The sequence below is a fragment of the Rhinoraja longicauda genome, chromosome 17, assembly GCF_053455715.1.
Source record: "Rhinoraja longicauda isolate Sanriku21f chromosome 17, sRhiLon1.1, whole genome shotgun sequence".
NCBI classification, from domain to species: domain Eukaryota; kingdom Metazoa; phylum Chordata; class Chondrichthyes; order Rajiformes; family Arhynchobatidae; genus Rhinoraja; species Rhinoraja longicauda.
In genome coordinates, this window is record NC_135969.1 from 1761214 (window position 1) to 1786465 (window position 25252).

General features: G+C 43.2%; 1 protein-coding gene across 10 annotated transcripts in view; it reads left to right on the forward strand.

Annotated features, from left to right (window-relative positions):
• ptpdc1a (protein tyrosine phosphatase domain containing 1a) overlaps nt 1-25252 on the forward strand; it is a 293396-nt gene that overhangs the window by 264889 nt on the left and 3255 nt on the right. For 8 of the 10 annotated variants that reach the window (XM_078413921.1, XM_078413926.1, XM_078413923.1 and 5 more), the window contains 2 exons: nt 13236-13421; nt 15189-15299. In XM_078413921.1, coding sequence (XP_078270047.1) covers nt 13236-13421; nt 15189-15299 — 297 coding nt within the window. Of the gene's footprint in view, nt 1-13235; nt 13422-14886; nt 14936-15188; nt 15300-25252 lie in introns of all 10 variants that reach the window. The other 2 variants (XM_078413929.1, XM_078413922.1) reach the window with 2 other exon arrangements.

Below are 25252 nucleotides of genomic sequence, written 5' to 3' on the forward strand. Positions count from 1 at the left end.
GCAGCTACCTTCAGGGTTCATAGAAACATAGAAACATAGAAAATAGGTGCAGGAGACCATTTGGCCCTTCGAGTCAGCACTGCCATTCATTGTGATCATGGCTGATCATCCACAATCAGTAATCTGTGCCTGCCTTCTCCCCATATCCCTTGATTCCACTTGTCCCTGGAGCTCTATCTAACTGTCTTTTAAATTCATCCAGTGAATTGGCCTCCACTGCCTTCTGTGGCAGAGAGTAACACAAATTCACAACTCTCTGGGTGAAAAAGTTTCTACGCACCTCAGTTCCTTGGATATGTACACCAAAGTCCCCCAGTTTCTCAGTACTTCCCAAAAATGGCCCAAAAGTGTATATCCTATCCTGATTAAACCTTCTAAAATTCATCTTCCACCTTTTTATAGGTTGAGACTTGCCCGTATGGATTCAGCACTGACTTGGTTATAGAAAACAGAGGGTTGTGGTGCATGGGTGTTATTCAGACTGGATGTCTGACCAATCGAGTTCAGCAGGAAAATGTGTGGGAAGGAACTGCAGATGCTGGTTTACACTGAAGATAGACACAAAATGCTGGAGTAACTCAGCGGGACAGGCCGCATCTCCGGATAGAAGGAATGGGTGACATTTCGGGATGACACCCGTCTTCAGACTGAGAGTCGTCTGAGCAGTCGACTGAGAAGCTCTCAGTCTGAAGAAGGGTCTCCACCTACACATGATCCATATCCCTCTATTCCTTGTATTACAATGTACCTATCCAATAGCTTCTTAAAAGCCACTATCGTATCTGTCTTCAACACCACCTCTGACAATGTGTTCCAGGCCTACCCCCCACCCCAACCCTCTGTGTAAAAAAAAAACTTGCCCTGTACATCTCGATAAAATGTTTCCCCTCTCGCCTTACAGTTGTACCCTCTGGTGTTGGCCATTTCCACCCTGGGGAATAAGGTTCTGACTGTCTACCCTGTTTATGCCTCATAATTGTATATACTTCTATCAAGTCTCCCCTCATGTTCTCCCCTCTGATGTTCCAGAGAAAACAATCCAAGTCTATCCAATCTCTCCCTGTGGCCGAAACCCTCTAATCCAGGCATCATTCTGGTAAACTTTGCACCCTCTCCAAAGCTTTCACATTTTTTCTATAATGGAACAATCAGAACTACATGCAATATTCCAAGTCCAAAAGTGCTGCATCATGACTTCCTGACTCTTGTACTCAGTGCCCCTGGCAATGAAGTCATGCTTTCCATATGCTTTCTTTGCCACCCTGTCTACCTGTTACCACCTTTAGTGAGCTGTGAAGTTGGACTCCATGATCCCTCTGCACATCAATGCTGTTAAGGATGTGCCATTAACTATATACACTCTCCTTACATCCAACCTCCTAAAGTGCAACACATCGCACAAGAAAAAAATTGTACATCCACCAGTGCAAACTCCACTTAGATAGCTATGATGGTTAGGATTGAACCTGGATTCTAGGAGCTGCGAGGCAGTACTAGTAAGTACTGTACATTGTAGTGGCCTGGTGTACAACATAGTCAGCAATTCGTAATGTTCCCATGCATCTTCTGCTCCTGTCCTTGCTGGTAAAACCTGCAAATATGGGAGATGCTTTCAGCATTTTATAAATGGTGCTAGTTGGAGCTGCACTCTTGTAGGCAAGAGGAATTTGTTAAACTTACTCTTGACCTGTGCCTTGTACATGATAGAAAGACTTCAGGGAGTGAGGAAGTGAGTTGCTCGTCACAGAATACACAGCCTGTGAGTGGCATGGATAGAGTGGATGTGGAGAGGGAGAGTCTAGGGCCAGAATTAAAGGACGTTCCTTTAGGAAAGAGATGAGGAAGGATTTCTTTAGTGAGAGGGTAGTGAATATGTGGAATTCATTGTCACAGAAGGCTGTGGAGGTTCAGTCAAAGGATATTTTTAAGGTAGAGATAGATAGATTCTTGATTAGTATGGGTTATGGGGAGAAGGCAGGAGAATGGGGTTAGGAGGGAAAGATAGATCAGCCATGATTGAATGGCGGAGATGACTTGATGGACCAAATGGCCCAATTCTGCTCCTAACACTTATGAACATTCTTGAAAACACAATATTTATATGACTTAGAGTCATATAGCATGGAAACATGCTCTTCGGCCCAACCTGCTCACGCCAACCAACATTGCCCATTTACACTGGTCCCACATGCCTACGTTTGACCCATATCCTTCTAAACCCATCCTACCCATGCACCAAATGTATTTTTAAAGTTATGATAGTACCTACCTCAACTACTTCCTCTGGCAGTTCGTACCATATACCCACCTCCCTCTGTGTAATAAAAGCTGCCCCTCAGGTTCCTATTAAACTTACCCCTCCCCATCTAAAACCTATGTCCTCTGATTCTTGATTCCCTTAATCTGGGTAAAAGACTCCGTGCATGCACCATATCTATTCCCCTCATGATCTTATACCCCTCTATAAGATCACCACTCAGCTTCCTGCGCACCAAGGAATAAAGTCCTAGCCTGCTCAACCTCTTCCTGTAGCTCAGGCCATCGAATCTTGGCAACATCCACAAAAATCTTCTCTGCACTTTTTCCAGCTTAACAACATCTTTCCTACAATAGGGTGACCAAAACTTGACACAAAAGTCCAAATGTGGCCCAACTAATGTCCTGTACAACTGTAACATAACCTCCCAACTCCTATACTCGATACCCTGACTAATGAAGGCTAATGTGCCGAGAGCTTTCTTGAACAACTTACATAGAAACATAGAAAATAGGTGCAGGAGGAGGCCACTCAGCCCTTCGAGCCAGCACCGCCATTCATTGTGATCATGGTGATCGTCCCCAATCAATAACCCGTGCCTGCCTTCTCCCCATATCCCTTGATTCCACTAGCCCCTAGAGCTCTATCTAACACTCTTAAATCCATCCAGTGAATCGGCCTCCACTGCCCTCTGTGGCAGATAATTCCACAAATTCACAACTCTCTGGGTGAAAAAGTTTTTTCTCACCTCAGTTTTAAATGGCCCCCCTTTATTCTAAGACTGTGGCCCCTGGTTCTGGACTCGCCCAACATTGGGAACATTTTTTCTGCATCTAGCTTGTCCAGTCCTTTTATAATTTTACATGTTTCTATAAGATCCCCTCTCATCCTTCTAAACTCCAGTGAATACAAGCCTAGTCTTTTCAATCTTTCCTCATATGTCAGTCCCGCCACCCCAGGGATCAATCTCGTGAACCTACGCTGCACTGCCTCAATTACAAGGATGTCCTTCCTCAAATTAGGAGACCAAAACTGTACACAATAATCCAGATGTGGTCTTACCAGGGCTCTATACAATTGCAGAAGAACCTCTTTACTCCTATACTGAAATCCTCTTTTTATGAAGGCCAACATGCCATTAACTTTTTTCACTGCCTGCTGTACCTGCATGCCAACTTTCAGTGACTGGTGTTCAAGGACACCCAGGTCTCGCTGCACCTCCCCCGTACCTAACCTAACTACATTGAGATAATAATCTGCCTCCTTGTTTCTGCCGCCAAAGTGGATAACCTCACATTTTTCTATATTATACTGCATCTGCCACGCATCTGCCCACTCACTCAACCTGTCCAGGTCACCCTGCAACCTCCTAACATCCTCTTCACAGTTTACACTGCCACCCAGCTTTGTGTCATCCGCAAACTTGCTAGCGTTGCTTCTAATTCCCTTTTCCAAATCATTAATATATATGGTAAACAATCGCGGCCCCAACACCGAGCCTTGCGGCACTCCACTCGCCACTGCCTGCCATTCTGAAAAGGACCGGTTTACTCCTACTCTTTGCTTCCTGTCTGCCAACCAATTTTCTATCCCTGTCAACACCCTACCCCCAATACCATGTGCTCTAATTTTGCTCACCAATCTCCCGTGCGGGACCTTATCAAAGGCTTTCTGAAAGTTCAGATACACTACATCCACTGGCTTCCCTTCATCCATTTTACTTGTCACGTCCTCAAAAATTTCCAGAAGATTAGTCAAGCATAATTTCCATTTCATAAATCCATGCTGACTTGGACTTCTTTCCCACCACCGAAGTCAGGCTAACTGGTCTGTAATTCCCCGTTTTCTCTCTCGCTCCTTTCTTGAAAAGTGGGATAACATTAGCTATCCTGCCTGTGATGCCACTTTCCTGGAATGGATACCCCATTCCTGCTTGTTCCCCATATCCCTTGATTCCGTTAGCCCTAAAAGCTATATCTAACTTTCTCTTGAATACATCCAGTGAATTGACCCCCACTGCCTTCCACAGATTCACAATTCTCTAGGTGAAAAAGGTTTTCCTCATCTCAGTCCTAAATGGCCTACCCCTTATTCTTAAACTGTGACCCCTGGTTCTGGACTCCCCCAACATCAGAACCATTTTTCCTGCATCTAGCCTGTCCAATCCCTTAAGAATTTTATATGTTTCTATAAGATCCCCTCTCATCCTTGTAAATTCCAGTGAATATAAGCCCAGTCGATCCATTCTTTCATGATATGTCAGTCCCACCATCCCGGGAATTAACCTGGTGAACCTACGCTGCACTCCCTCAATAGTAAGAATGTCTATCCTCAAATTAGGGGACCAAAACTGTACACAATACCCCAGGTGTGGTCTCACCAGGGCCCTGTACAACTGTAGTAGGACCTCCTTCTCGTCCAAATCTCGTCCAAAAGACTTGTTTTTTGGATGACAAATAAAGGTAATTCTGATTCTGAATTCTGAATTCTTGCTCCGAAACTCAAATCCTCTCGCTATGAAAGCCAACATGCCATTTGCTTTCTTCACTACCTGCTGTACCTGCATGCTTAATTTCAGTGACTGATGTACAAGGACACCCAAGTCTCATTGCACCTCCCCTTTTTCTAATCTGACACCATTTAGATAATATCACAAAATGCTGGAGTAACTCAGCAGGTCAGGCAGCATCTAGGAGAGAAGGAATGGGTGACATTTCGGGTCGAGACCCTTCTTCAGACCGATTTAAAACATCATCTGCAGTTCTTTCCTACACACTATCCAAGTCACCCTGCAGCCTCATAGCATCCTCCTCGTAGCTCACACTGCCACCCAGCTTTGTGTCATTCACAAACATGGAGATTTTACATTTATGGGACTAGCCCAGTATACGAATTTGATCGACATGGGCAGGTTGGGGGAATGGCTTGTTTTGTGTTGTATAGCTCCATGGCTCTCTGTGACTCTATCTTCCTTTGAATGAGGCATGAATCCTACCATTGGAATGTTCTTCCCTTGATACCTATTAACTTCAGTTTTAACTGCGCTTTAACTATTAACTGCGCTGCCCTGGCAGCTGCGGCTTACCTGCAGTCCATCTGTCTTTCTGTTTTTTAATGTTGTTTTTTTGTCTTGATTGGAGTGTTTAGATGCGATGTAGTTTTTTGTTGTGTACTATGTGGGGGGGGGAGGGGGGAAACTGTAAAATTGTCTCTTCTGAACGGAGACGCAACCTTTTTCTGGGTGGTGCCTCCGTTGCCGCTGCGGCCTACCATCGGCCAAACACCTGGAGCTGGCGGCCTCCAGCTGGGACCACCTGGGCTCTGGTTCGCAGAGCCCACGGACCGAACTTACCATCTGGACTTTGGAAGCTCGCAGGCCCTGCCCTGGATGGGGGCCGACTTCGGGAGCTCCGGCAGCGGTAGCATCTTCGCCCGCCCCGATTCGCGGGGCTTGGGTCGGCCCGCAGCGGACCTTTCACCGTCCGGCACGGCCTGGAATAGACAGCAGGACTTTCTCCGCCCGGCGGGGGCTTCAATGTCGGGAGCCCCGACCGCCCCGACGCGCGGCCTGGAATGTGGCAACTTCAACAGCCTGACGGTGGGAGAAGACGGCAGAGGAAGAGAAAAGACATTCTGGCCTTCCATCACAGTGAGGAGGTGACTGGAGGAGACTCACTGTGATGGATGTTTCTTTTTTTTGCTTTGTGTTGGTTGTGATTGTGTGTGTAATTGTTTATTTTTATTGCTCTATTGCTGGACTGTGGGTGACCTTTCATTTCACTGCACATCTTGTATGTGTATGTGACAAATAAACTTGACTTGATTTGACTTTATCAGGATTCATCCAAATGCTTGACACCTGGAGCTGTTACTTTCATATTCTTCATGGAATTCAGCTCTTCATTGATGTTTGGACAAAGGCTTTGATGAAATCTGGATTAAACTCCATCTGTCATTGGTTGCCCCAACTGTCCAACTTATTTGTAGCCAACATGTTTCTGAATTTTGTGGGTAATTCCGCCATTTTATTTTGTTTCTTGGCTGTCCCTTTATTTTGCTGATCAGTGTCAGTACTGCCAGCTTTGACAGTATTGGGGCATGAAAGGGAAAAGGTTGACATGTTTGGGCTGGTTCCCGCTGAGTTACTCCGGCATTTTGTATCTATCTTTACTCTATGTACGTTTTACATTGAATTAAAGAAACAGCAGATGCTGGTTTATACCAATGGTAGACACAAAATGCTGGAATAACTCAGCGGGTCAGGCAGCATCTCTGGAGAAAATGGATAGATGACCTTTTGGGTCGGGACCCTTCTTCAAACTGATTGTAGGGGGGAGGAACTGGAAGCAAGAAAAGACCAGGACAAATCAGTGCCAGCAACAGATGACATCAGGCAGAGTGGTTCGGATAGACCGATTGTTGGCCAGGGACGGTGTGATCCCAAGAGGGTTACATTATTGCAAACAGTGGAGCTGGGTAACTGCTAATTCATGGAGGGAGGGCAGAGTTTTTGTATAAGTTACCTAAAATTAGCAATTTCAAAATTCTTACCGCCGGGTTGTAAGCTACCCAAGCAAAATATGAGGTGCCGTTCCTCAAATGTGCATGCTGCTTCAGTCTGGCATTGGAGGAAGCCCAGGACACAAAGGTCAGAGTGTGAGTGGGAAGGGAGGTTAAAGTGGTTAGTAACCAGGAGATCCAGTAGGCCTTGGCGGACTGAGCGCAAATGTTCAGTGAAACGGTCACCCAGTCTACGCTTGGTGTCGCCGATGTTTAAGAGCCCAGGTGAGGTTAGAGTAGGTGCATGTGAACCTCTGTCTCACCTGAATATGTCTTTTCATCTCAGACCTTTATCCAACCATCTGTCTATCCAAAATCCCTCCAACATATCCACTTATCACTCGCCAGGCTTTGTCCTGCCCCTCCTCTCCCACAGCTTTCTCTCCCCCCACTCCCCCCCCCCCCCCCCCATCACAATAAGATTGAAGAAGGGCCCCAACGCGAAATATCACCTACCCATGTTTTCCAGAGATGCTGCAGTTACTCCAGCACTTTGTTTCTTTTTTCTTCTCTTTCATCATCTGCAGTTTATTTTATTCTTCTTCTCTACCTTCTATCTATGTAATAACTACTAGGACGCAGAGCACCGATGGAATCAGAGTTTACGATGGTTCACTATAGCATTAGTGATGTGTTATTAATTGTATTGCTGTGCCAGTAACTTGGATAAGTCATCATCCTTCCCATTGCTGCTTGCTGGGGTGTCAGGTACTTGGTTGAGAGCTGAGTTGTTTGCTGGTATCCTTGCAGCAATGAAACAATTAAGTCAAGTCAAGTCAACATTATTTGTCACATACATATACAAGATGTGCAGTGAAATGAAAGTGGCCACGCCTGTGGATTGTGCTAAACTACAAAACAGAATAGGAAACTTTTTTTATCACAAAAGATAAATGAATACAGTAAATTAAATTAGTCCCTGGTGATATAAGAGTTAACAGTCCTGATGGCCTGTGGGAAGAAACTCCGTCTCATCCTCTCTGTTTTCACAACGTGACAGCAGAGGCGTTTGCCTGACCGTAGCAGCTGGAACAGTCCGTTGCTGGGGTGGTAGGGGTCCCCCATAATGTTGCTGGCTCTGGATCTGCACCTCCTGATGTATAAGTCCTGCAGGGGGGCGAGTGTAGTTCCCATGGTGCGTTCAGCCGAACGCACTACTCTCCGCAGGGCCTTCCTGTCCTGGGCAGAGCTGTTCCCAAACCAGACTGTAATGTTTCTGGACAAGATGCTCTCTACAGCCCCAGAGTAGAAGCACTGAAGGATCCTTAGAGTGACTCTAAATTTCCTCAACTGTCTGAGGTGGTAAAGGCGCTGCCTTGCCTTACTCACCAGTGCGGCAATGTGTGTTGTCCATTTCATATCATATCATATATATACAGCCGGAAACAGGCCTTTTCGGCCCACCAAGTCCGTGCCGCCCAGCGATCCCCGTACATTAACACTATGATCCCCGTACATTAACACTATCCTACACCCACTAGGGACAATTTTTACATTTACATTTACCCAGCCAATTAACCTACATACCTGTACGTCTTTGGAGTGTGGGAGGAAACCGAAGATCTCGGAGAAAACCCACGCAGGTCACGGGGAGAACGTACAAACTCCTTACAGTGCAGCACCCGTAGTCAGGATCGAACCTGAGTCTCCGGCGCTGCATTCACTGTAAAGCAGCAACTCTACCGCTGCGCTACCGTGCAGTATTTGTGGTATTTAAAGCTGCTCACCCTATCCACAGTAATCCCATTTATCTCCAGTGGCGTGTACGTCCTCGGATGTTGAGCCCTTCTAAAGTCCACAATCAGCTCCTTAGTTTTTGTGACATTTTCTAAAGTGATCGCATTGCTGCATCACTCCTTGTGGAATGAGCCACTGGGTTTGTGAAGGCTGGGGGGAAATGCACAGGTGCTCAGCAGGGAGGCAGGGGGCCTCAAGGTGTAGATTAACTCTACCTACTCCCTATTAAAAATTGCCGGGAGCTTACAGTCTCTCATCACTTCTTGTTGGATAAGAATGGAAACTGCTGTCTCCCCTTCTCTTTGGCAGCACAGCTTTGCTCACCTCAGAGATTTCTACATGTTACACGTTCTACAACTAACACTTACTGTGTATTTATAGAACATAGAATACTTCAGAACAGGGATATAGAACATAGAACAGTACAGCACAGGAACCCAGAACATGATGCCTGTTAAACTGATTTCATTTGCTTGTATGTGATCCATATTCCTCTCACACTGTCATGTGCCTATCCAAAAGCCTCTTCAATGCCACTATCATATCTGCCTCCACCTCCACCCCTGCATTCCTGGCCCTCACCAATCTCTGTGTAAAAAAACTTGCCCCTCGCATCTCCATTAAACTTTCTCCCTCTCACTTTAAAGCTGTGCTCTCTAGTGTTGGACATTTCCACCCTGTGAAAAATGTTCTGACTCTCTACACTATCTACGCCTCTTATAATTTGATATACTTCTATCAAGTCTCCCCTCAACCTCTGATGTTCCAATCCAAGTCTGTCCAACCTTTACCTGCAGGTGGAACCCTCTAATCTAGCAGCATGCTGGTAAATCTCCGCACCCTCTCCAAAGCCTCTACATTTCTCCTGTAATGGGGCAACCAGCACTACCAGACATTCCTCATCATCTACTGACAGCATTAACCAAGTAATCATGATAATGTTTCTACTATTCTTGTCACAATCTTGTTTGATTCATGTACAATTATTTCTATTTTTAATTTCAGTAACATTGTTTTTATCTTGCAATATCAAAATATATATCCATCAATCAATCATAGAGTTGTAAAACATCGATGGGCCTTCAGCCCATGCGGACCAAGGTGCCCAATGCAAGCTGGTCCCATTTGCGTGCATTTAGTCCATGTCTCCCTAAACCTTTCCAACCCGTGTACCTATTCAAATGTTTTTTAAGTGTTGTTATTGTACCAGCCTCATCTACTTCATATGGTAGCTTTACCTTGCTGGCTTTACCTTGCACTAAACATTATTCCCTTATCAGGGTTCTATACACTGTAAATGGCTTACTTGTAATCATGTATTGTCTGGATAGCACGCAACCAAAACTTTTCACAGTACCTCGGTACACGTGACAATAAACTGAACTGTAACTGGAGCTTGTTTTATGTACCCACCACACTGTGTGAAACAATTACCATTCAGGTTCCGATTTCCCCACTCAACTTAAGCATGCATGCCATCTAGTTCTTGATTCCCCTACCCTTGGAAAAAATACTGCAAGTGTGGCCTCTCTACCATCTTGTAGAACTGTAATATAATGTCCCAACGTCTGTAATGAATTCCCTAATGGATGGCTGGTGTGCCAAAAGCCTTCTTCGCCATCCTATCTACCAGCAAATCCACTTTCAGGGAGCTAGATACTTGTACTCCTCGATCCATCTGCTCTACAAACTCTCCTGGCCTATCGTTCACTGTGAAGATCCTGCCCTGGATCGACTTCCCAAAATGTAACACCTCACCTTTATCTTATCAATTTAAAAAGTGAACAGAAGCGATGAACAGAAATACATGTGGTAGCAGAGGCAATACCAACAAAACAAAAAGTTTCACTATCTCTGATGAAGTCAGTATTCTTCTGGTTTCACAGTTAGTAATTAATCTCACGGGGAATCGTGTCATGCTACGCCTACCACGCCAGTAACGTAGTTCAATCAAGCAACTGCTTATGGTCTGAAGAAGGGTCTTGACCCATTCCTTCTCTCCAGAAATACTGCCTGTCCCGCTGAGTTACTCCACCATTTTGTGTCTATCCTCACCAAGAAAACAAGGCCTCTTTGACATCGTCGTCTCCAGAAACTCTGTTTTCTGGAAGCACCAGCAGTCGAATGTGTGTTTAGGTGAAGCTTACCGTTGTTCAGAAAATATAGGATTTTATTATTAACTTCAGATACTTCTTAACTAAAGGCAGCCATGGTCAATCTGTTATCAGGAATGTATCTCTAGCCAAATCGAGTGATTCTCTGCTCTAATTATGCAAATTGAAAATGTCATTACGACAGCAGTATGCTTGCGGATACAGTGTCTAATTTGAAAATTGATTCTGACGGTCAATAAAAACTTTAGCTAATCATAGCTAATTAGCTAATCCTCCTCACTCACCACATTCAAAACATCACTGAAGTCTCACCTGTTCAGCACTGCCTTCAACCACTGACCGTCACCTCACCTTCTGTCTCCTTTTTCTGCTCGTTTACTTATTTATCTATTTATTCACTTCTCTATGTTCTAGAAATCCCTGTAAAGCGTCTTTGAGTGTTTGAAAAGCGCTATATAAATGTAATGCATTATTATTATTATTATTATTATAGAGTTAATTATAGAGCATTTTGTGTCTAACTGCTTATGGAATCTTTGCTAAATTGATAAACTGGTCAGTCAGGTCATCTCTCTGTTGGAGAACATTCCTGAATTGTATTTTATTTGATCTTGCCCAATTCATGCCCAGAAACTTGAAGGTGAAGATTATCCCTGCAGAGATTATTATGCAGAAAGAGCCCTTCAGGTCTTCATGCTTACGCTAACATGTTCTTCATAGAGATATCTTCTCTGATCATGTTTCTCTCTTAATGTGTATTCTTCTAATATTTTTCCATTTTAAGTAAGTTTTTGTATTCTGCTATTCTCAACCAAATCCAAGGCGTCGCTATGGGCACTCGCATGGGCCCCAGCTAAGCCTGCCTCCTTGCAGGGTATGTCGACCAATCACTGTTCCAGGCATGCACTGACCCTATCCAAACTCTACCTCCACTACATTGATGACTGCCTCCTGCACCCATGCAGAACTCACTGGCTTCATCAACTTCATGACTAATTTTCATCCTGCACTCAAATTCACTTGGACCATCTCCGACATCTCCCTACCGTTTCTTGATCTCACCGTCTCCATCACAGGAGACAGACTATTGACCGACATCTACTACAAACCTACTGACTCCCATAGCTATCTAGACTACACTTCTTCCACCCTGCTTCCTGTAAAGACTCTATCCCCTTCTCCCAATTCCTCCGTCTACGCCGCATCTGCGCCCACGATGAGCGCCGTGTCTATGCCGCATCTGCGTCTGAAACTACCTGATCTCCCGTTTGCTCAGCATTTTATCTCCCCATCCCATTCCCAATCTGACCTTTCTGTCCTGGGCCTCCTCCATTGTCAGAGTGAGGCCCAGCGCTAGTTGGAGGAACAGCACCTCATATTTCGCTTGCGTAGCTTACACCCCAGTGGTATGAGCATTGACTTCAAATAGCCCTTGCTTTCCTTCTCTCTCCATCCCCTCCCCTCCCCCTTCCCAGTTCTCCCACTAGTCTTACTGTCTCCGACTACATTCTATCTCTGTCCCGCCCCCTCCCCTGACATCAGTCTGAAGAAGGGTCACCCATTCCTTCTCCCCAGAGATGCTGCCTGTCCCGTTGAGTTACTCCAGCATTTTGTGTCTACCTTCGATTTAAACCAGCATTTGCAGTTCTTTCCTACACATTCTGAATCAGCTTCCATTGGCGAAAAATCCAGGAACCCTCTTGAGCTAACATTTGAAAATTTTAATCAGATTTCTCTTTACAAGGCAAAAAGTGGAAATTCTCATCTACAATTATGGTTAGTTGGTGGTAGATAAATAATCTTTATCTTCTTAACTTTTCATAAGAAGGTGCCATTAACTGACAATACCTTGTATTAATTCTGGTCCAAGGCTAAATCACATTCTTTGTCTATATAGCAAAGACAATAAGCAAGAGATAGGATTTAAAATATTGTTCAAACATCAAGGAATAACAATAAAATCACGTCAATGCACTTTTAAAATTATGAATAAATCACTTTTATTCTTCAAATGTACAAAGGTCTTCCATCCACTTATCTATTTCTTTAAAATAGTTCACAAAAGACATGGAATATACAGGCAGCCCACAAATTATGACAAGGAGGGATTGTGGTTCCTAAAAATTGATCTCTATTGGTGATATTCCTCACTGTGAAGCCCCATAATCTACACATGCATCAAGAAATGCAAGTGGAAAAATATGTGTTTATTTATTTATTTACTTTCATTTTGCATAAATCTTGCAAGAGCGGATTTTTATTCCGTATCCCAAATTTTTTTGGTAGTTGTGAATTCTAAAAGGATGAATTATCCGAAGTGCCGTAAAATGGGAATTGACTGTTCATGAAAATGCACGCTAATATAAAATGCTAATAAGAAGTGGACCAGTTGCCGGGAAGGTTGTCAGGTCTGCGCTTTGATATACTAGAATGGTTGTGCTGTCAATTACATGTGCAATAATGTTTATTTAAATTGTTTTGCATTATTGAAGCTCTGAAAATTTTCAAAATCATGGTAATGATTATTGCGATATTTGTTGTAACCAATATATTCATTTTGTTTTTAGCACGAATTAAATGTCAGAGAAGGAACTTGGGAAAGAATTTGTACAGAGAAGAATCCTTATGTATTATGCAGTCTCATGTGGTCGTGGCTTGAACAGTTGAAAGAACCTGTTATAAGTAGGGCAGATGTGGAAACTTTAGCACATACATATATGGATCCCAATAAAGCATTTTACTCACTAGAAAAGGTAATCTAACTTTTGTTTCTGCTCAGGTGAAAAATCCTGTGTCATTTTCCACTTGACACCTATTCTGTGGGCTTTTTGAAGTGCATTAACAGTGATGTTGACAAAGTGATTGAGCAGTTAACCCCAGTAACGAATTTTCACATAGTAATCTGGGAAGTAAAAAGGACAATTTTTAGCTAACTTCCTGAACTTTTTACAGAGCAAAAAAAAAGACAATTGGAACATTTAAATATGTATGAAATTATGTTGCTTGAAATCATTTTTCTAAAGTGGAAATCATAAACTACACGTGTACCTCGTTTAACTCTACCCCGCATAGAGCTTCTTTGCATTTGCTATCTTTGATTTCCAAGCCTAATTTTTCCAGTCTGTGCTTGGCTTCAATGAATGCTGGGGGCTTAATAGTTAGCATGGAGGTACTTTTGAAATGGAGGCTGCTGCAATGGGGGGAGGCACGATTGTCGATGGGAGCCGATGTGCCGGGTGTGTGGAGGTGTTTAAGGGGTGGTTGTGCCGGTGGGGTTGCAGGCTCCTTCAGCTGGGTGAGGACAGGTGACTTTCTTTGGCCACCGGGAGACCGGAGGAGTGTAAGGGGTTGGGTCCGCGGGCTGAAGGTGCCTTCCACTGGGTGATTTTCCAGGGTGATCGGGCCATAGGGGGATGCAGAGGGCAGAATTTGCAAGCTCCTACAGTCAGGGTCTGCCGGGTGCAAGCAACTCATTGACCCACTAAGGTTTAGGTGGGTTCTGGTTCGTGCTTCACCGGGTGAATGTTTGGCCGGTTCCTGGTTACGTTTATGCTGAATGCAGGGAGGTTATGATCCATTGTCCTCTCGGGTTTTGGTCCAGCGTCAGCCCAGATATAAGGACACAAGCAACTGTAAATGCTGGAATCGTGTGTAGAACACAAAGTGCTGGAATAACTCAGTGGGTCAGGCAGCATTTCTGGAGGGGGTTATTGGAGTTGGGCAAGGGAATCAAAGCTCCAGTCAGATAATTGGGGAATCCAGTCCTTTCATGTTCTCTTTATACTGGATCTGCAAATGGAATAAGTAAGTTAGAAATACTTTCCAGGATCTCATTTCCATTTATGCTATGTTATAATGACCCCATATAGCACTGTTTCGTTTAGCGCACCATTTTCTGGGAACCTATCTAGAGCGCTAATCAAGGTATGAATGGACTTAGAAGATTGGAGCATATATTTGTGTGAGTAAGATAAAAATTGAAGTATATATAGGCTCTAAAAACAATTAGTATTATTTAGAGAAATGAATTATGAAGAAATAACACCCCACACATGTAAAATTTGTTTTTCATGGGTGACTTTGTAAACCAGTTGCACATTAGCCACTGAAGTATAACATATTCAGGTTTTGTTTTAAATGAGAATAATTTTCAACCGCTAATTGTTCTGCTCAGTTCATTGATTTATCACTGCAAATTCTGGGCCATTGTTTTGATAGCTTTGACAGAAAATGATGAATCGCAAATCTTTTATAGTCGTCAAGATGGGTGGGTATGTGTGTTTAATTTATGTGATACATGTGTAAAACTACATGCTGTAACGTTTTCTATCATAGTTGGCGTGAGATGATTACTCTATCCATATACATTGTGTGATGTATTTCATTGTGTAGAGCAATTTCAAATCTTCATAAAATATGAAGATAACAATGCAATAAAATAGTGTAATTATGCATGTTCATGCAGTATGTTTGGAAGCATGATAATCTTCACTTACATAGTATTTTATTACTTTAACCAGAATCAATATCAGGCACTGCTTTGCATTCTTGATTGTATGGCACAATTGCGTGACTTGCCATTTGATGTAGAAGATGCTATACTTACTCGAGCAATTAGAGCTTTTACAAAGGCAAGTACTGCATCTTAGAAACAAACAAGCAAAATATTTTGTATGATTTACAGAAATATTGTATTTGTTTCAGTATTTAATCATGGCTATCCTTTGTTTATCCGCATAGAAATAAGAGCTTGTGTTTGTGTAATGACTTGCCATTTCTCTGTGTCACTAAATGTTGCAGATCTTGATCAATTATTTCTGTACTCCAGTTATTGATATGGGCGTGAAGGAAGTAATTAATGTACAGCAAGGTCCAAAGAGTGTCAAGAACATTTTATTGTCATATGTCCCGAAACGGAACAATAAAATTCTTACTTGCAGCAGCACAACAGATATGTAAACATTGTACTCTGTAAAAACACTATAATCACCAACGAAATGAGCTCAATATGTGTATATATGTATGTGGAGAGAGAGGGAGAGAGAGAAAAGACAAAAACAGTTCAAGAGAGTATTCGTCAACATGCCAAACTCCTCAATCTTCTAAGAAGTAGAGGCATTGATGGGCTTTCGTTATGATTGCATCAATGTGCTGAATCCAGGACAGATCTTCAGAGATACGCACAACCAGGAATTTGACTTTTTTGACTCCCTCCACCACCACCACCCCGTCAATAATAACAGGTTCGTGTATCCTCGCACTTCTTCGAAAGTCAACAATCAGTTCGTTAGTTTTACTGATGTTGAGAACAAGGTTGTTGTTCTGGCCCCTTACGGTCAGTCGTTCCATCTCCCCCCCTGTACTCTGGTTCATCATCATCCATTATTCGTCCAACAACGATGGCGCCATCGCAAATATGAAGATGGAGGCCCTTAAGAAATGAACACCTATATACTCTGTAAGAAAATAACTGCAGATGCTGGTACAAATCAAAGGTATTTATTCACAAAATGCTGGAGTAACTCAGCAGGTCAGGCAGCATCTCAGGAGAGAATGAATGGGTGACGTTTCGGGTCAAGACCCTTCTTCAGACCTATATACTCGATATATGCAATAAAACGCTCTTGACTCTCTAGACTCTTGTACATTTAGTAATGTGTTAGGTAATGTGTCCATTAACATAATTAATGGATAATTACAAAATAACTGATATTTTCCATTGCAGCCTTTGAATAGTACTTGTCAATGACAACTAAGTTTCTTCCACCTTTACATGACTTCTGTGATACTCTGTGTGCTGGTGATTATATCATCCATGCACACAATATACCAAATGACCTACCCATAGAGTTGTTGATCTGAACAAAACATGCTTGCGTAAAGTGGTTACTGTATGGGAAGAGTAGCTGAGAGATCCCCCTAGGTTAAACTTATCTACGCACAAATGGTGAATAGTCACACCAGAATGGGAAAGAGTAGGTTAATTGTGGAACTAAAACAATCTACAAACATTGCCTTAGATTGGGCATACAATCTGCAAGTATAGCTAAATTTGTCTGAGGTTTTCAAGCTTCATGTGTGAAACTTTAAGAACTCTTTAAAAAGGAATTAAGTGAAAATGATAATTGATTTTTTTTTAACATCTGGAAAATTCCAAAGCAACACAAACTTAGATGAATCAGTAACTTTCCATGTTAATAAATTGATGCTCTTCACATTTCCCTTTTAAGTCACTTTTTATTACTGGGTCATCAGTCCTGCGTACTAACAATACATCAGTAATTACAAGATCCTTCCTATCTATCAGATATAGTGCAATATTAACACTAGTGTCATCTGAAATTAACCACCTTTTAGAAATGCAAAATATTTCACAAGCTGTTAGAGCACAACAAAAAATTCCTTGATGATTTTACTCAACTACCTGAAATTATGTTAGGTAGACACAAAATGCTGGAGTAACTCAGCGGGACAGTCAGCATTTCTGGAGAGAAGGAATGGGTGACATAGGAATGGGTGACATTTCGGGTCGACACCCTTCTTAGATAGGTTCTTCAAAAGAACATTAAAAATGGATGAATTTGGTATCATTAGTTTAAAGAAAAATCATCATTAAGATTTTGTTCTAGTTGTGGAGATGGTTATTGAGTATTTGTTAACCCTGTAGATTAATATGTGAAATCAATCTCCCCATTGCCTTCTGTACACTGCCTGGTCTTCAAATCTTACATAAGTATTGATCAAAAGATTCAAAGGCAGCGATCAAAGTTGTGGTGATTTATTGCTTTATCCCTGTGTAAGTGGCACCAAGTAACTATCTACATTAAAGGTCCAGTGGAAACAGCTTGGAATCCAATATCTTTGGCATTCACATGTTTGTTTGACATTCAAGCACCAGTTGATGCTCAGGGATTCAAGGATCAGTTGATGCTCAGTTCCTGGTGCTCTGGTCAGTCGAATGTGGGTTCAAGTCTTAGACACAAGAATCAAAGTTAATCCTTTGCTGCTGTGCAAAGGGAATGCTGTACTGTTAAATATTATCTTTTGGATAAGATATTGAAACAAAGCACCATTGGCTAATCCAGAGGGTATTTGGAAGTTTCTATAAGATCCCCCCTCAATCTTCTAAATTCCAGCGAGTACAAGTCGAGTCTATCCAGTCTTTCTTCATATGAAAGTCCTGCCATCCCAGGAATCAATCTGGTGAACCTTCTCTGTACTCCCTCTATGGCAAGAATGTCTTTCCTCAGATTAGGAGACCAAAACTGCACGCAATACTCCAGGTGTGGTCTCACCAATGCCCTGTACAACTGCAGCAGAACCTCCCTGCTCCTATACTCAAATCCCCTCGCTATGAATGCCAACATAGGAAAGTTTTGAAGAGATATGGGCCAAATGTCAGCCAATGAGACTAGAATAAATCTCAGTTGGCATGGATAAAGTGGGCCGAAAGGCCTGTTTCCATACTGTGTGCCTCGAATGATTAGAAGATTTGAGCTAGAGGGAGATGCCGGGGCAGGTTATTTTACACAGGGTGGTGGGGGCCTGGAACACATGGTCTCGGGTGGTGGTATAGGCAGATACGATAGTGGCGTTAGAGAGGCTTTTAGATAGGCATGTGGAAGTGCAGGGAATGGAGGGATATGGATTATGTACAGGCAGGTGAGATCAGTTTAATTGGGCATGTTCTCATGGAGTCATGGAGTGATACAGTGTGGAAACAGGCTCTTAGGCCCAACTTGCCCACACTGGCCAACAAGTCCCAGCTACACTAGTCCCACCTACCCACATTTGGTCCATATTCCACCAAACCTGTCCTATCCATGTACCTGTCTGACTGTTTTTTAAATGCACAAACATTGTGTGCCTAAGTGCCCATTCCTATGTTGTATGTTTGCACAAGTAGTTGGTGAGGCCGCATTAGGAGATTTGTATTCAGTTTTTGTCACCCTGCTGTAGGAAGAATGTTGTTAAGCTGGAAAGATGTGGACTAGCTTTCTATTTGTGGCAGTAAATGCTATATAATTTGATAACTTGAATAAACTATATTAGGGATAATGAATACAAATACTGAAAGTTTAGATAAAGTGGTAGTCGGAACACACCACGTTCAAACCAAATTGAAGAAGGAATTGAAAAAGAAAATCGTTTGTCCTGTGTTTCAGGATATTTTTTATAATTTTTTTTTAAAGCTTAAGAAACCTGTGGGAGAATTTCCTTAGAAGATTAAATAATTTAGATGAGTCATAGAGTGGGGAAACAGGCCCTTTGGCCCAACTTGCCCACACTGGGCAACATGTCCCAGCTACACTAGTCCCACCTGCCTGCGTTTCTTCCATATCCCTCCAAACATGTCTTAACCATGTACCTGTCTAACTGTTCCTTAAATGTTGGGATAGTCCCAGCCTCAACTAAATCCTCTGGCAGGTCGTTCCATACACACATCACCCTTTGTGTGAAAAAGTTACCCCTCAGATTCCTGTTAAATCTTTTCCCCTTCACCTTGAACCTATGGTCCTTGATTCCCCTACTCTGGCCAAGAGATTCTGCCATGAGAGGAATAGATCTGAATATCCGCTCCAAGGAATAGAGTCCCAGCCTACTCAACCTCCGGCTATAGGTCAGACTCTCTAGTCCTGGCACCATCCTCGTAAATCTTCTCTGAACTCTTTCAAGCATGACAATATCTTTCCTATAACATGGTGCCCAGGACTGAACACAATACTCTAAATGCCGTCTCACCAACATCTTATACAACTGCAACATGACCTCCCAACTTCTATACTCAATACTTTGATGAAGGCCAATGTGCCAAAAGCCTTTTTGACCACCTTATCTACCTGCGTCTCGACCTTCAAGGAACCATGCACTTGTACTCCTAGATCCCTCAGCTCTACAACACTCCCCAGATGCCTACCATCCACTGTGTAGGTCCTGCCCTTGTTAGATGTTCCAAAATGGAACACCTCAAATGCTATCACATCTGAAATGTCTTCATTCTTTAGGGATGAGGGATTCCCTGCTTCCATCATAGATGAGGTTCTCACACGTGTCTCCTCGGTATCCCTTAGTCCCGCTCTTGCTCTGCCTCCCTCCAGTCACAACAGGGACAGTCACAAAGTCCTCACATTTCACCCAATCAGCAGTTGCATACAACACATAATACTCTGACATTTTTGCCACCTTCAACAGGATCCCACCACTAGTCACATCTTCCCATCTCCACCCCTCTCCGCTTTCAGAGACTCTTCCCTCCGCGACTTGCTGGTTAACTCATCACTCCCCAGGTACCTTCCCCTGCGACCACAGGACATGCAACACCTGTCTCTACACCTCCTCCCTCGACTCTGTCCAGGAACACCAACAGTCATTTCAGGTTAGGCAGAGGTTCACTTGCATCTCCAACCTCATCTACTGTATCCGCTGTTCCAGTTGGGGTCTCCTATTAATCGGTGACAACAAGCGCAGGCTCGGTGATCGTCTCGGTGAACAACTCTGCTCAGTCCGCCTTGGCCCACGTGATCTCACTATTGCCAAACACTTTAACTCCCCTTCCCATTCCCATACTGACATTTCTCTCCTGGCTTCCTCCATTGTCAGAGAGAGGCCAAATGCAAATTGGAGGAATAGCACATATTTTGCTTGAGAAGCAGTATGAATATTGACTTCCATAACTTCAAGTAACCCTTGCATCCCCTCCCTCTTTGCCCCTCCCCCACCTTAGTTGTCGTACTAGTTTCATTGTCGTCCTGTTTCATTTTCTGTATAACTCGTTATCACCTAGCCCACAGCCAACAATGGACCATTGTGGGCTCACCTCTTCCAGATCATCGTTACTTTTTGCATATCTTCCATTCATTTGTTCTCTATCACCACCTATAATCTTCTGTTTCCCTTTCCCCTGACTCTCAGCCTGAAGAAGGGGCACGACCTGAAATGTCTCCTATTCCTTTTCAGAGATGCTGCCTGACTCGCTGACTTACTCCAGCTTTTAGTATCTACCTTTGGATGCTATTTATCATTGTTTTGATCACACATAATGACTCGACTTTCCTCTTTCAAGATTCTTGAAGCATTTTGGAGTCACCATTCTATATGGAATAAATGCCTGTTTGCCAATAACGTGTCAGGAATAGATTTTTACCAATTAAATATTTTTTTTAGAACACATAGTTGCATTTTTTTCTGAAGTGCATACTTGATGAATTTTGTTGATTAACTTTGTATGTGAAACTGAAATTATAATACAATTCGATGGGCTATGTCCACAATTAAATTAGGAGTACTTTATTTAGTAAACTATATGCCATAATTTGAAATGAGTGATGTTTTTATGGAGATAGATGCAAAAAGCTGGAGTAACTCAGCGGGTCAGGCAGCATCTCTGGAGAGACGGAATGGGTGACGTTTCGGGTCGAGACCCTTTTTCAGTCTGGTTAGGGATAAGGGAAACGAGAGATATAGACAGCGATGTGGAGAGATAAAGAACAATGAATAAAAGATTTGCAAAAAAGTAACGATGACAATAGACAATAACATATAACATATATATATATAACAACTACAGCATGGAAACAGGCCTGTCCGGCCCTACCAGTCCACGCCGACCATTCTCCCTGACCTAGTCTCATCTACCTGCACTCAGACCATAACCCTCTAATCCCCTCTTATCCATATACCTATCCAATTTACTCTTAAATAATAAAATCGAGCCAGCCTCCACCACTTCCACCGGAAGCCCATTCCATACAGCCACAACCCTCTGAGTAAAGAAGTTCCCCCTCATGTTACCCCTAAACCTTTGTCCCTCAATTCTGAAGCTATGTCCCCTTGTTGGAATCTTCCCCACTCTCAAAGGGAAAAGCCTACCCACGTCAACTCTGTCCGTCCCTCTCAAAATTTTAAAAACCTCTATCAAGTCCCCCCTCAACCTTCTACGCTCCAAAGAATAAAGACCCAACCTGTTCAACCTCTCTCTGTAGCCTAAGTGCTGAAACCCAGGCAACATTCTAGTAAATCTCCTCTGTACCCTCTCCATTTTGTCGACATCCTTCCTATAATTTGGCGACCAGAACTGCACACCATACTCCAGATTCGGCCTCACCAATGCCCTGTACAATTTCAACATTACATCCCAACTTCTATACTCGATGCTCTGATTTATAAAGGCAAGCATACCAAACGCCTTCTTCACCACCCTATCCACATGAGATTCCACCTTCAGGGAACAATGCACAGTTATTCCCAGATCCCTCTGTTCCACTGCATTCCTCAATTCCCTACCATTTACCATGTACGTCCTATTTTGATTTGTCCTACCAAAATGCAGCACCTCACACTTATCAGCATTAAACTCCATCTGCCATCATTCAGCCCACCCTTCCAAAAGGCCCAAGTCTCTCTGTAGACTTTGAAAATCTACCTCACTATCAACTACTCCACCTATCTTAGTATCATCTGCATATTTACTAATCCAATTTGCCACACCATCATCCAGATCATTAATGTAAATGACAAACAACAGTGGACCCAACACAGATCCTTGGGGCACTCCACTAGACACTGGCCTCCAACCTGACATACAATTGTCAACCGTTACCCTCTGGTATCTCCCATTCAGCCATTGTTGAATCCATCTTGCAACCTCACTATTAATACCCAACGATTTAACCTTCTTAATCAACCTTCCATGTGGAACCTTGTCAAATGCCTTACTGAAGTCCATATAGACAACATCCACAGCCTTGCCCTAATCAATTTCCCTGGTAACCTCTTCAAAAAATTCAAGAAGATTAGTCAAACATGACCTTCCAGGCACAAATCCATGTTGACTGTTTCTAATCAGGTCTTGATTATCCAAATAATTATATATATTGTCCCTAAGTATCTTTTCCATTAATTTTCCCACCACAGATGTCAAACTAATAGGTCTATAATTGCTAGGTTTACTTTTAGAACCTTTTTTAAACAAAGGCACAACATGCGCAATGCGCCAATCTTCCGGCACCATCCCTGTTTCTAATGACGTTTGAAATATTTCCGTCATAGCCCCTGCTATTTCTGCACTAACTTCCCTCAATGTCCTAGGGAATATCCTATCAGGACCTGGAGACTTATCCACTTTTATATTCTTCAAAAGTGTCCGTACCTCCTCTTCTTTAATCCTCATAATTTCCATCACTACTCTACTTGTTTCGCTTACCTCACATAATTCAATATCCTTCTCCTCGGTAAATACCGAAGAAAAGAAATTGTTTAATATCTCCCCCATTTCTTCCGGCTCAGCACATAGCTGTCCACTCTGACTCTCTAATGGACCAATTTTATCCCTCACTATCCTTTTGCTATTGACATATCTGTAGAACCCCTTGGGGTTTACTTTTACATTACTTGCCAAAGCAGCCTCATATCTTTTTTTCGCTTTTCTAATTTCCTTTTTAAGATTCCTTTTACATTCTTTATATTCCTCAAGAACCTCATTTACTCCCTGCCGCTTATATTTATTGTATATCTCCCTCTTTTTCCGAACCAAGTGTCCAATTTCCCTGGAAAACCACGGCTCTTTCAAATTATTATTCTTTCCTTTCCACCGAACAGGGACATAAAGACTCTGTACTCTCAAAATTTCACCTTTAAATATCCTCCATTTCTCTATTATATCCTTTTCATAAAACAACAATTTCCATTTCACTCCTTTTAAATCCTTTCTCATCTCCTCAAAATTAGCCTTTCTCCAATCCAAAATCTCAACCCTTGGTCCAGATTTGACCTTCTCCATAATGATATTGAAACTAATGGCATTATGATCACTAGACCCAAAGTGCTCCTCAACACATACCTCCGTCACCTGACCCATCTCATTTCCTAACAGGAGGTCCAACACTGCCCCTTCTCTGGTAGGCACCTCTACGTATTGCTGCAAAAAACTATCCTGCACACATTTTACAAACTCCAAACCATCCAGCCCTTTAACAGAATGTGATTCCCAGTCTATATACGGAAAATTGAAATCACCCACAATCACCACTCTGTGCTTACTACTAATATCTGCTATCTCCTTACATATTTGCTCTTCCAATTCTCGTTCCCTATTTGGCGGTCTATAATACACCCCTATAAGTGTTGCTAAACCTTTCTCATTTCTGAGTTCCACCCAAACAGCCTCCTTAATCGAGCCTTCTAGTCTGTCCTGCCAAAGCACTGCTGTGATATCCTCCCTGACAAGCAATGCAACACCCCCACCTCTTGCCCCTCCGATTCTATCACATCTGAAACAATGAAATCCTGGAATATTTAATTGCCAATCGCAACCCTCCTGCAACCATGTTTCACTGATCGCCACAACATCATACTTCCAGATGTCAATCCAGGCTCTAAGCTCATCCACCTTTCTTACAATGCTCCTAGCATTAAAATATACACATTTAAGGGACCCATCATTTCTTATTCTCAGTTTATTTCTTTTCCCTTCTTTCTCTCCTACATATTGGGTCTGAGTGTTTCCCTTTTCTGCCTCCTGCCTCACACACTGCCTATTAGCTATCTGTGTTTGAGTCCCTCCCCCCAACCGTACTAGTTTAAAGTCTCCGCAGTTATTTTAGCAAATCTCCCCGCCAGGATATTGGTTCCCCTCGGGTTCAGATGCAACCCGTCCTTTTTGTACAGGTCATACTTCCCCCAGAAGAGGTCCCAATGATCCAGAAACTTGAAACCCTGCTCCCTGCACCAGTTCCTCAGCCACGTATTTATCCTCCACCTCACTCCATTCCTATTCTCAATATCGCGTGGCACAGGCAGTAAGCCTGAGATTATTACTTTGGAAGTCCTTTTTTTTAACTCTCTTCCTAGCCCCCTGAATTCTCCTTTCAGGACCTCTTCCCTTATCCTACCTATATTGTTGGTACCTATATGTACCACGACCTCTGGCTCCTCTCCCTCCCCTTTCAGGATATCCTGGACACGCTCAGACACATCCCGGACACCGGCACCAGGGAGGCAAACCACCATCCGGGTCTCCCGACTGCGTCCACAGAAACGCCTATCTGACCCCCTCACTATAGAGTCCCCTATTACTACTGCTCTCCTCTTCCTTTCCCTACCCTTCTGAGCAACAGGGCCGGACTCCTTGCCAGAGGCCCGGGCACCGTCGTTGCCCCCAGGTAGGCTGTCCCCCCCAACAGTACTTAAACAGGAGTACTTATTTCCAAGGGGTACAGCCACCGGGGTACTCCCTAGTCCCTGCCTCTGTTCCTTGCCCCCCCCTAACAGTGACCCACTTGTCTACCTCCCGTGGTCTAGGAGTGACCACCTCTCTGTAACTCCTATCTATAACCTCCTCACTCTCCCTGACCAGACGGAGGTCATCAATCTGCCGCTCCAGGTTCCTAATACGGTCCCTTAGGAGCCCCATCTCCTCACACCTGGCGCAGATGTGGATGTCTGGAAGACTATTAGACTCCCAGATTCCCCACATCCGACACCCAGAACAAAAAACTGCCCTGGCAGTCTTACTCTCCAAACAAAGCCCCGCGCTCGGTTACTAAACCTACCGCCCGGCCGCTACTCCAACCGCTCCAACCGCCCA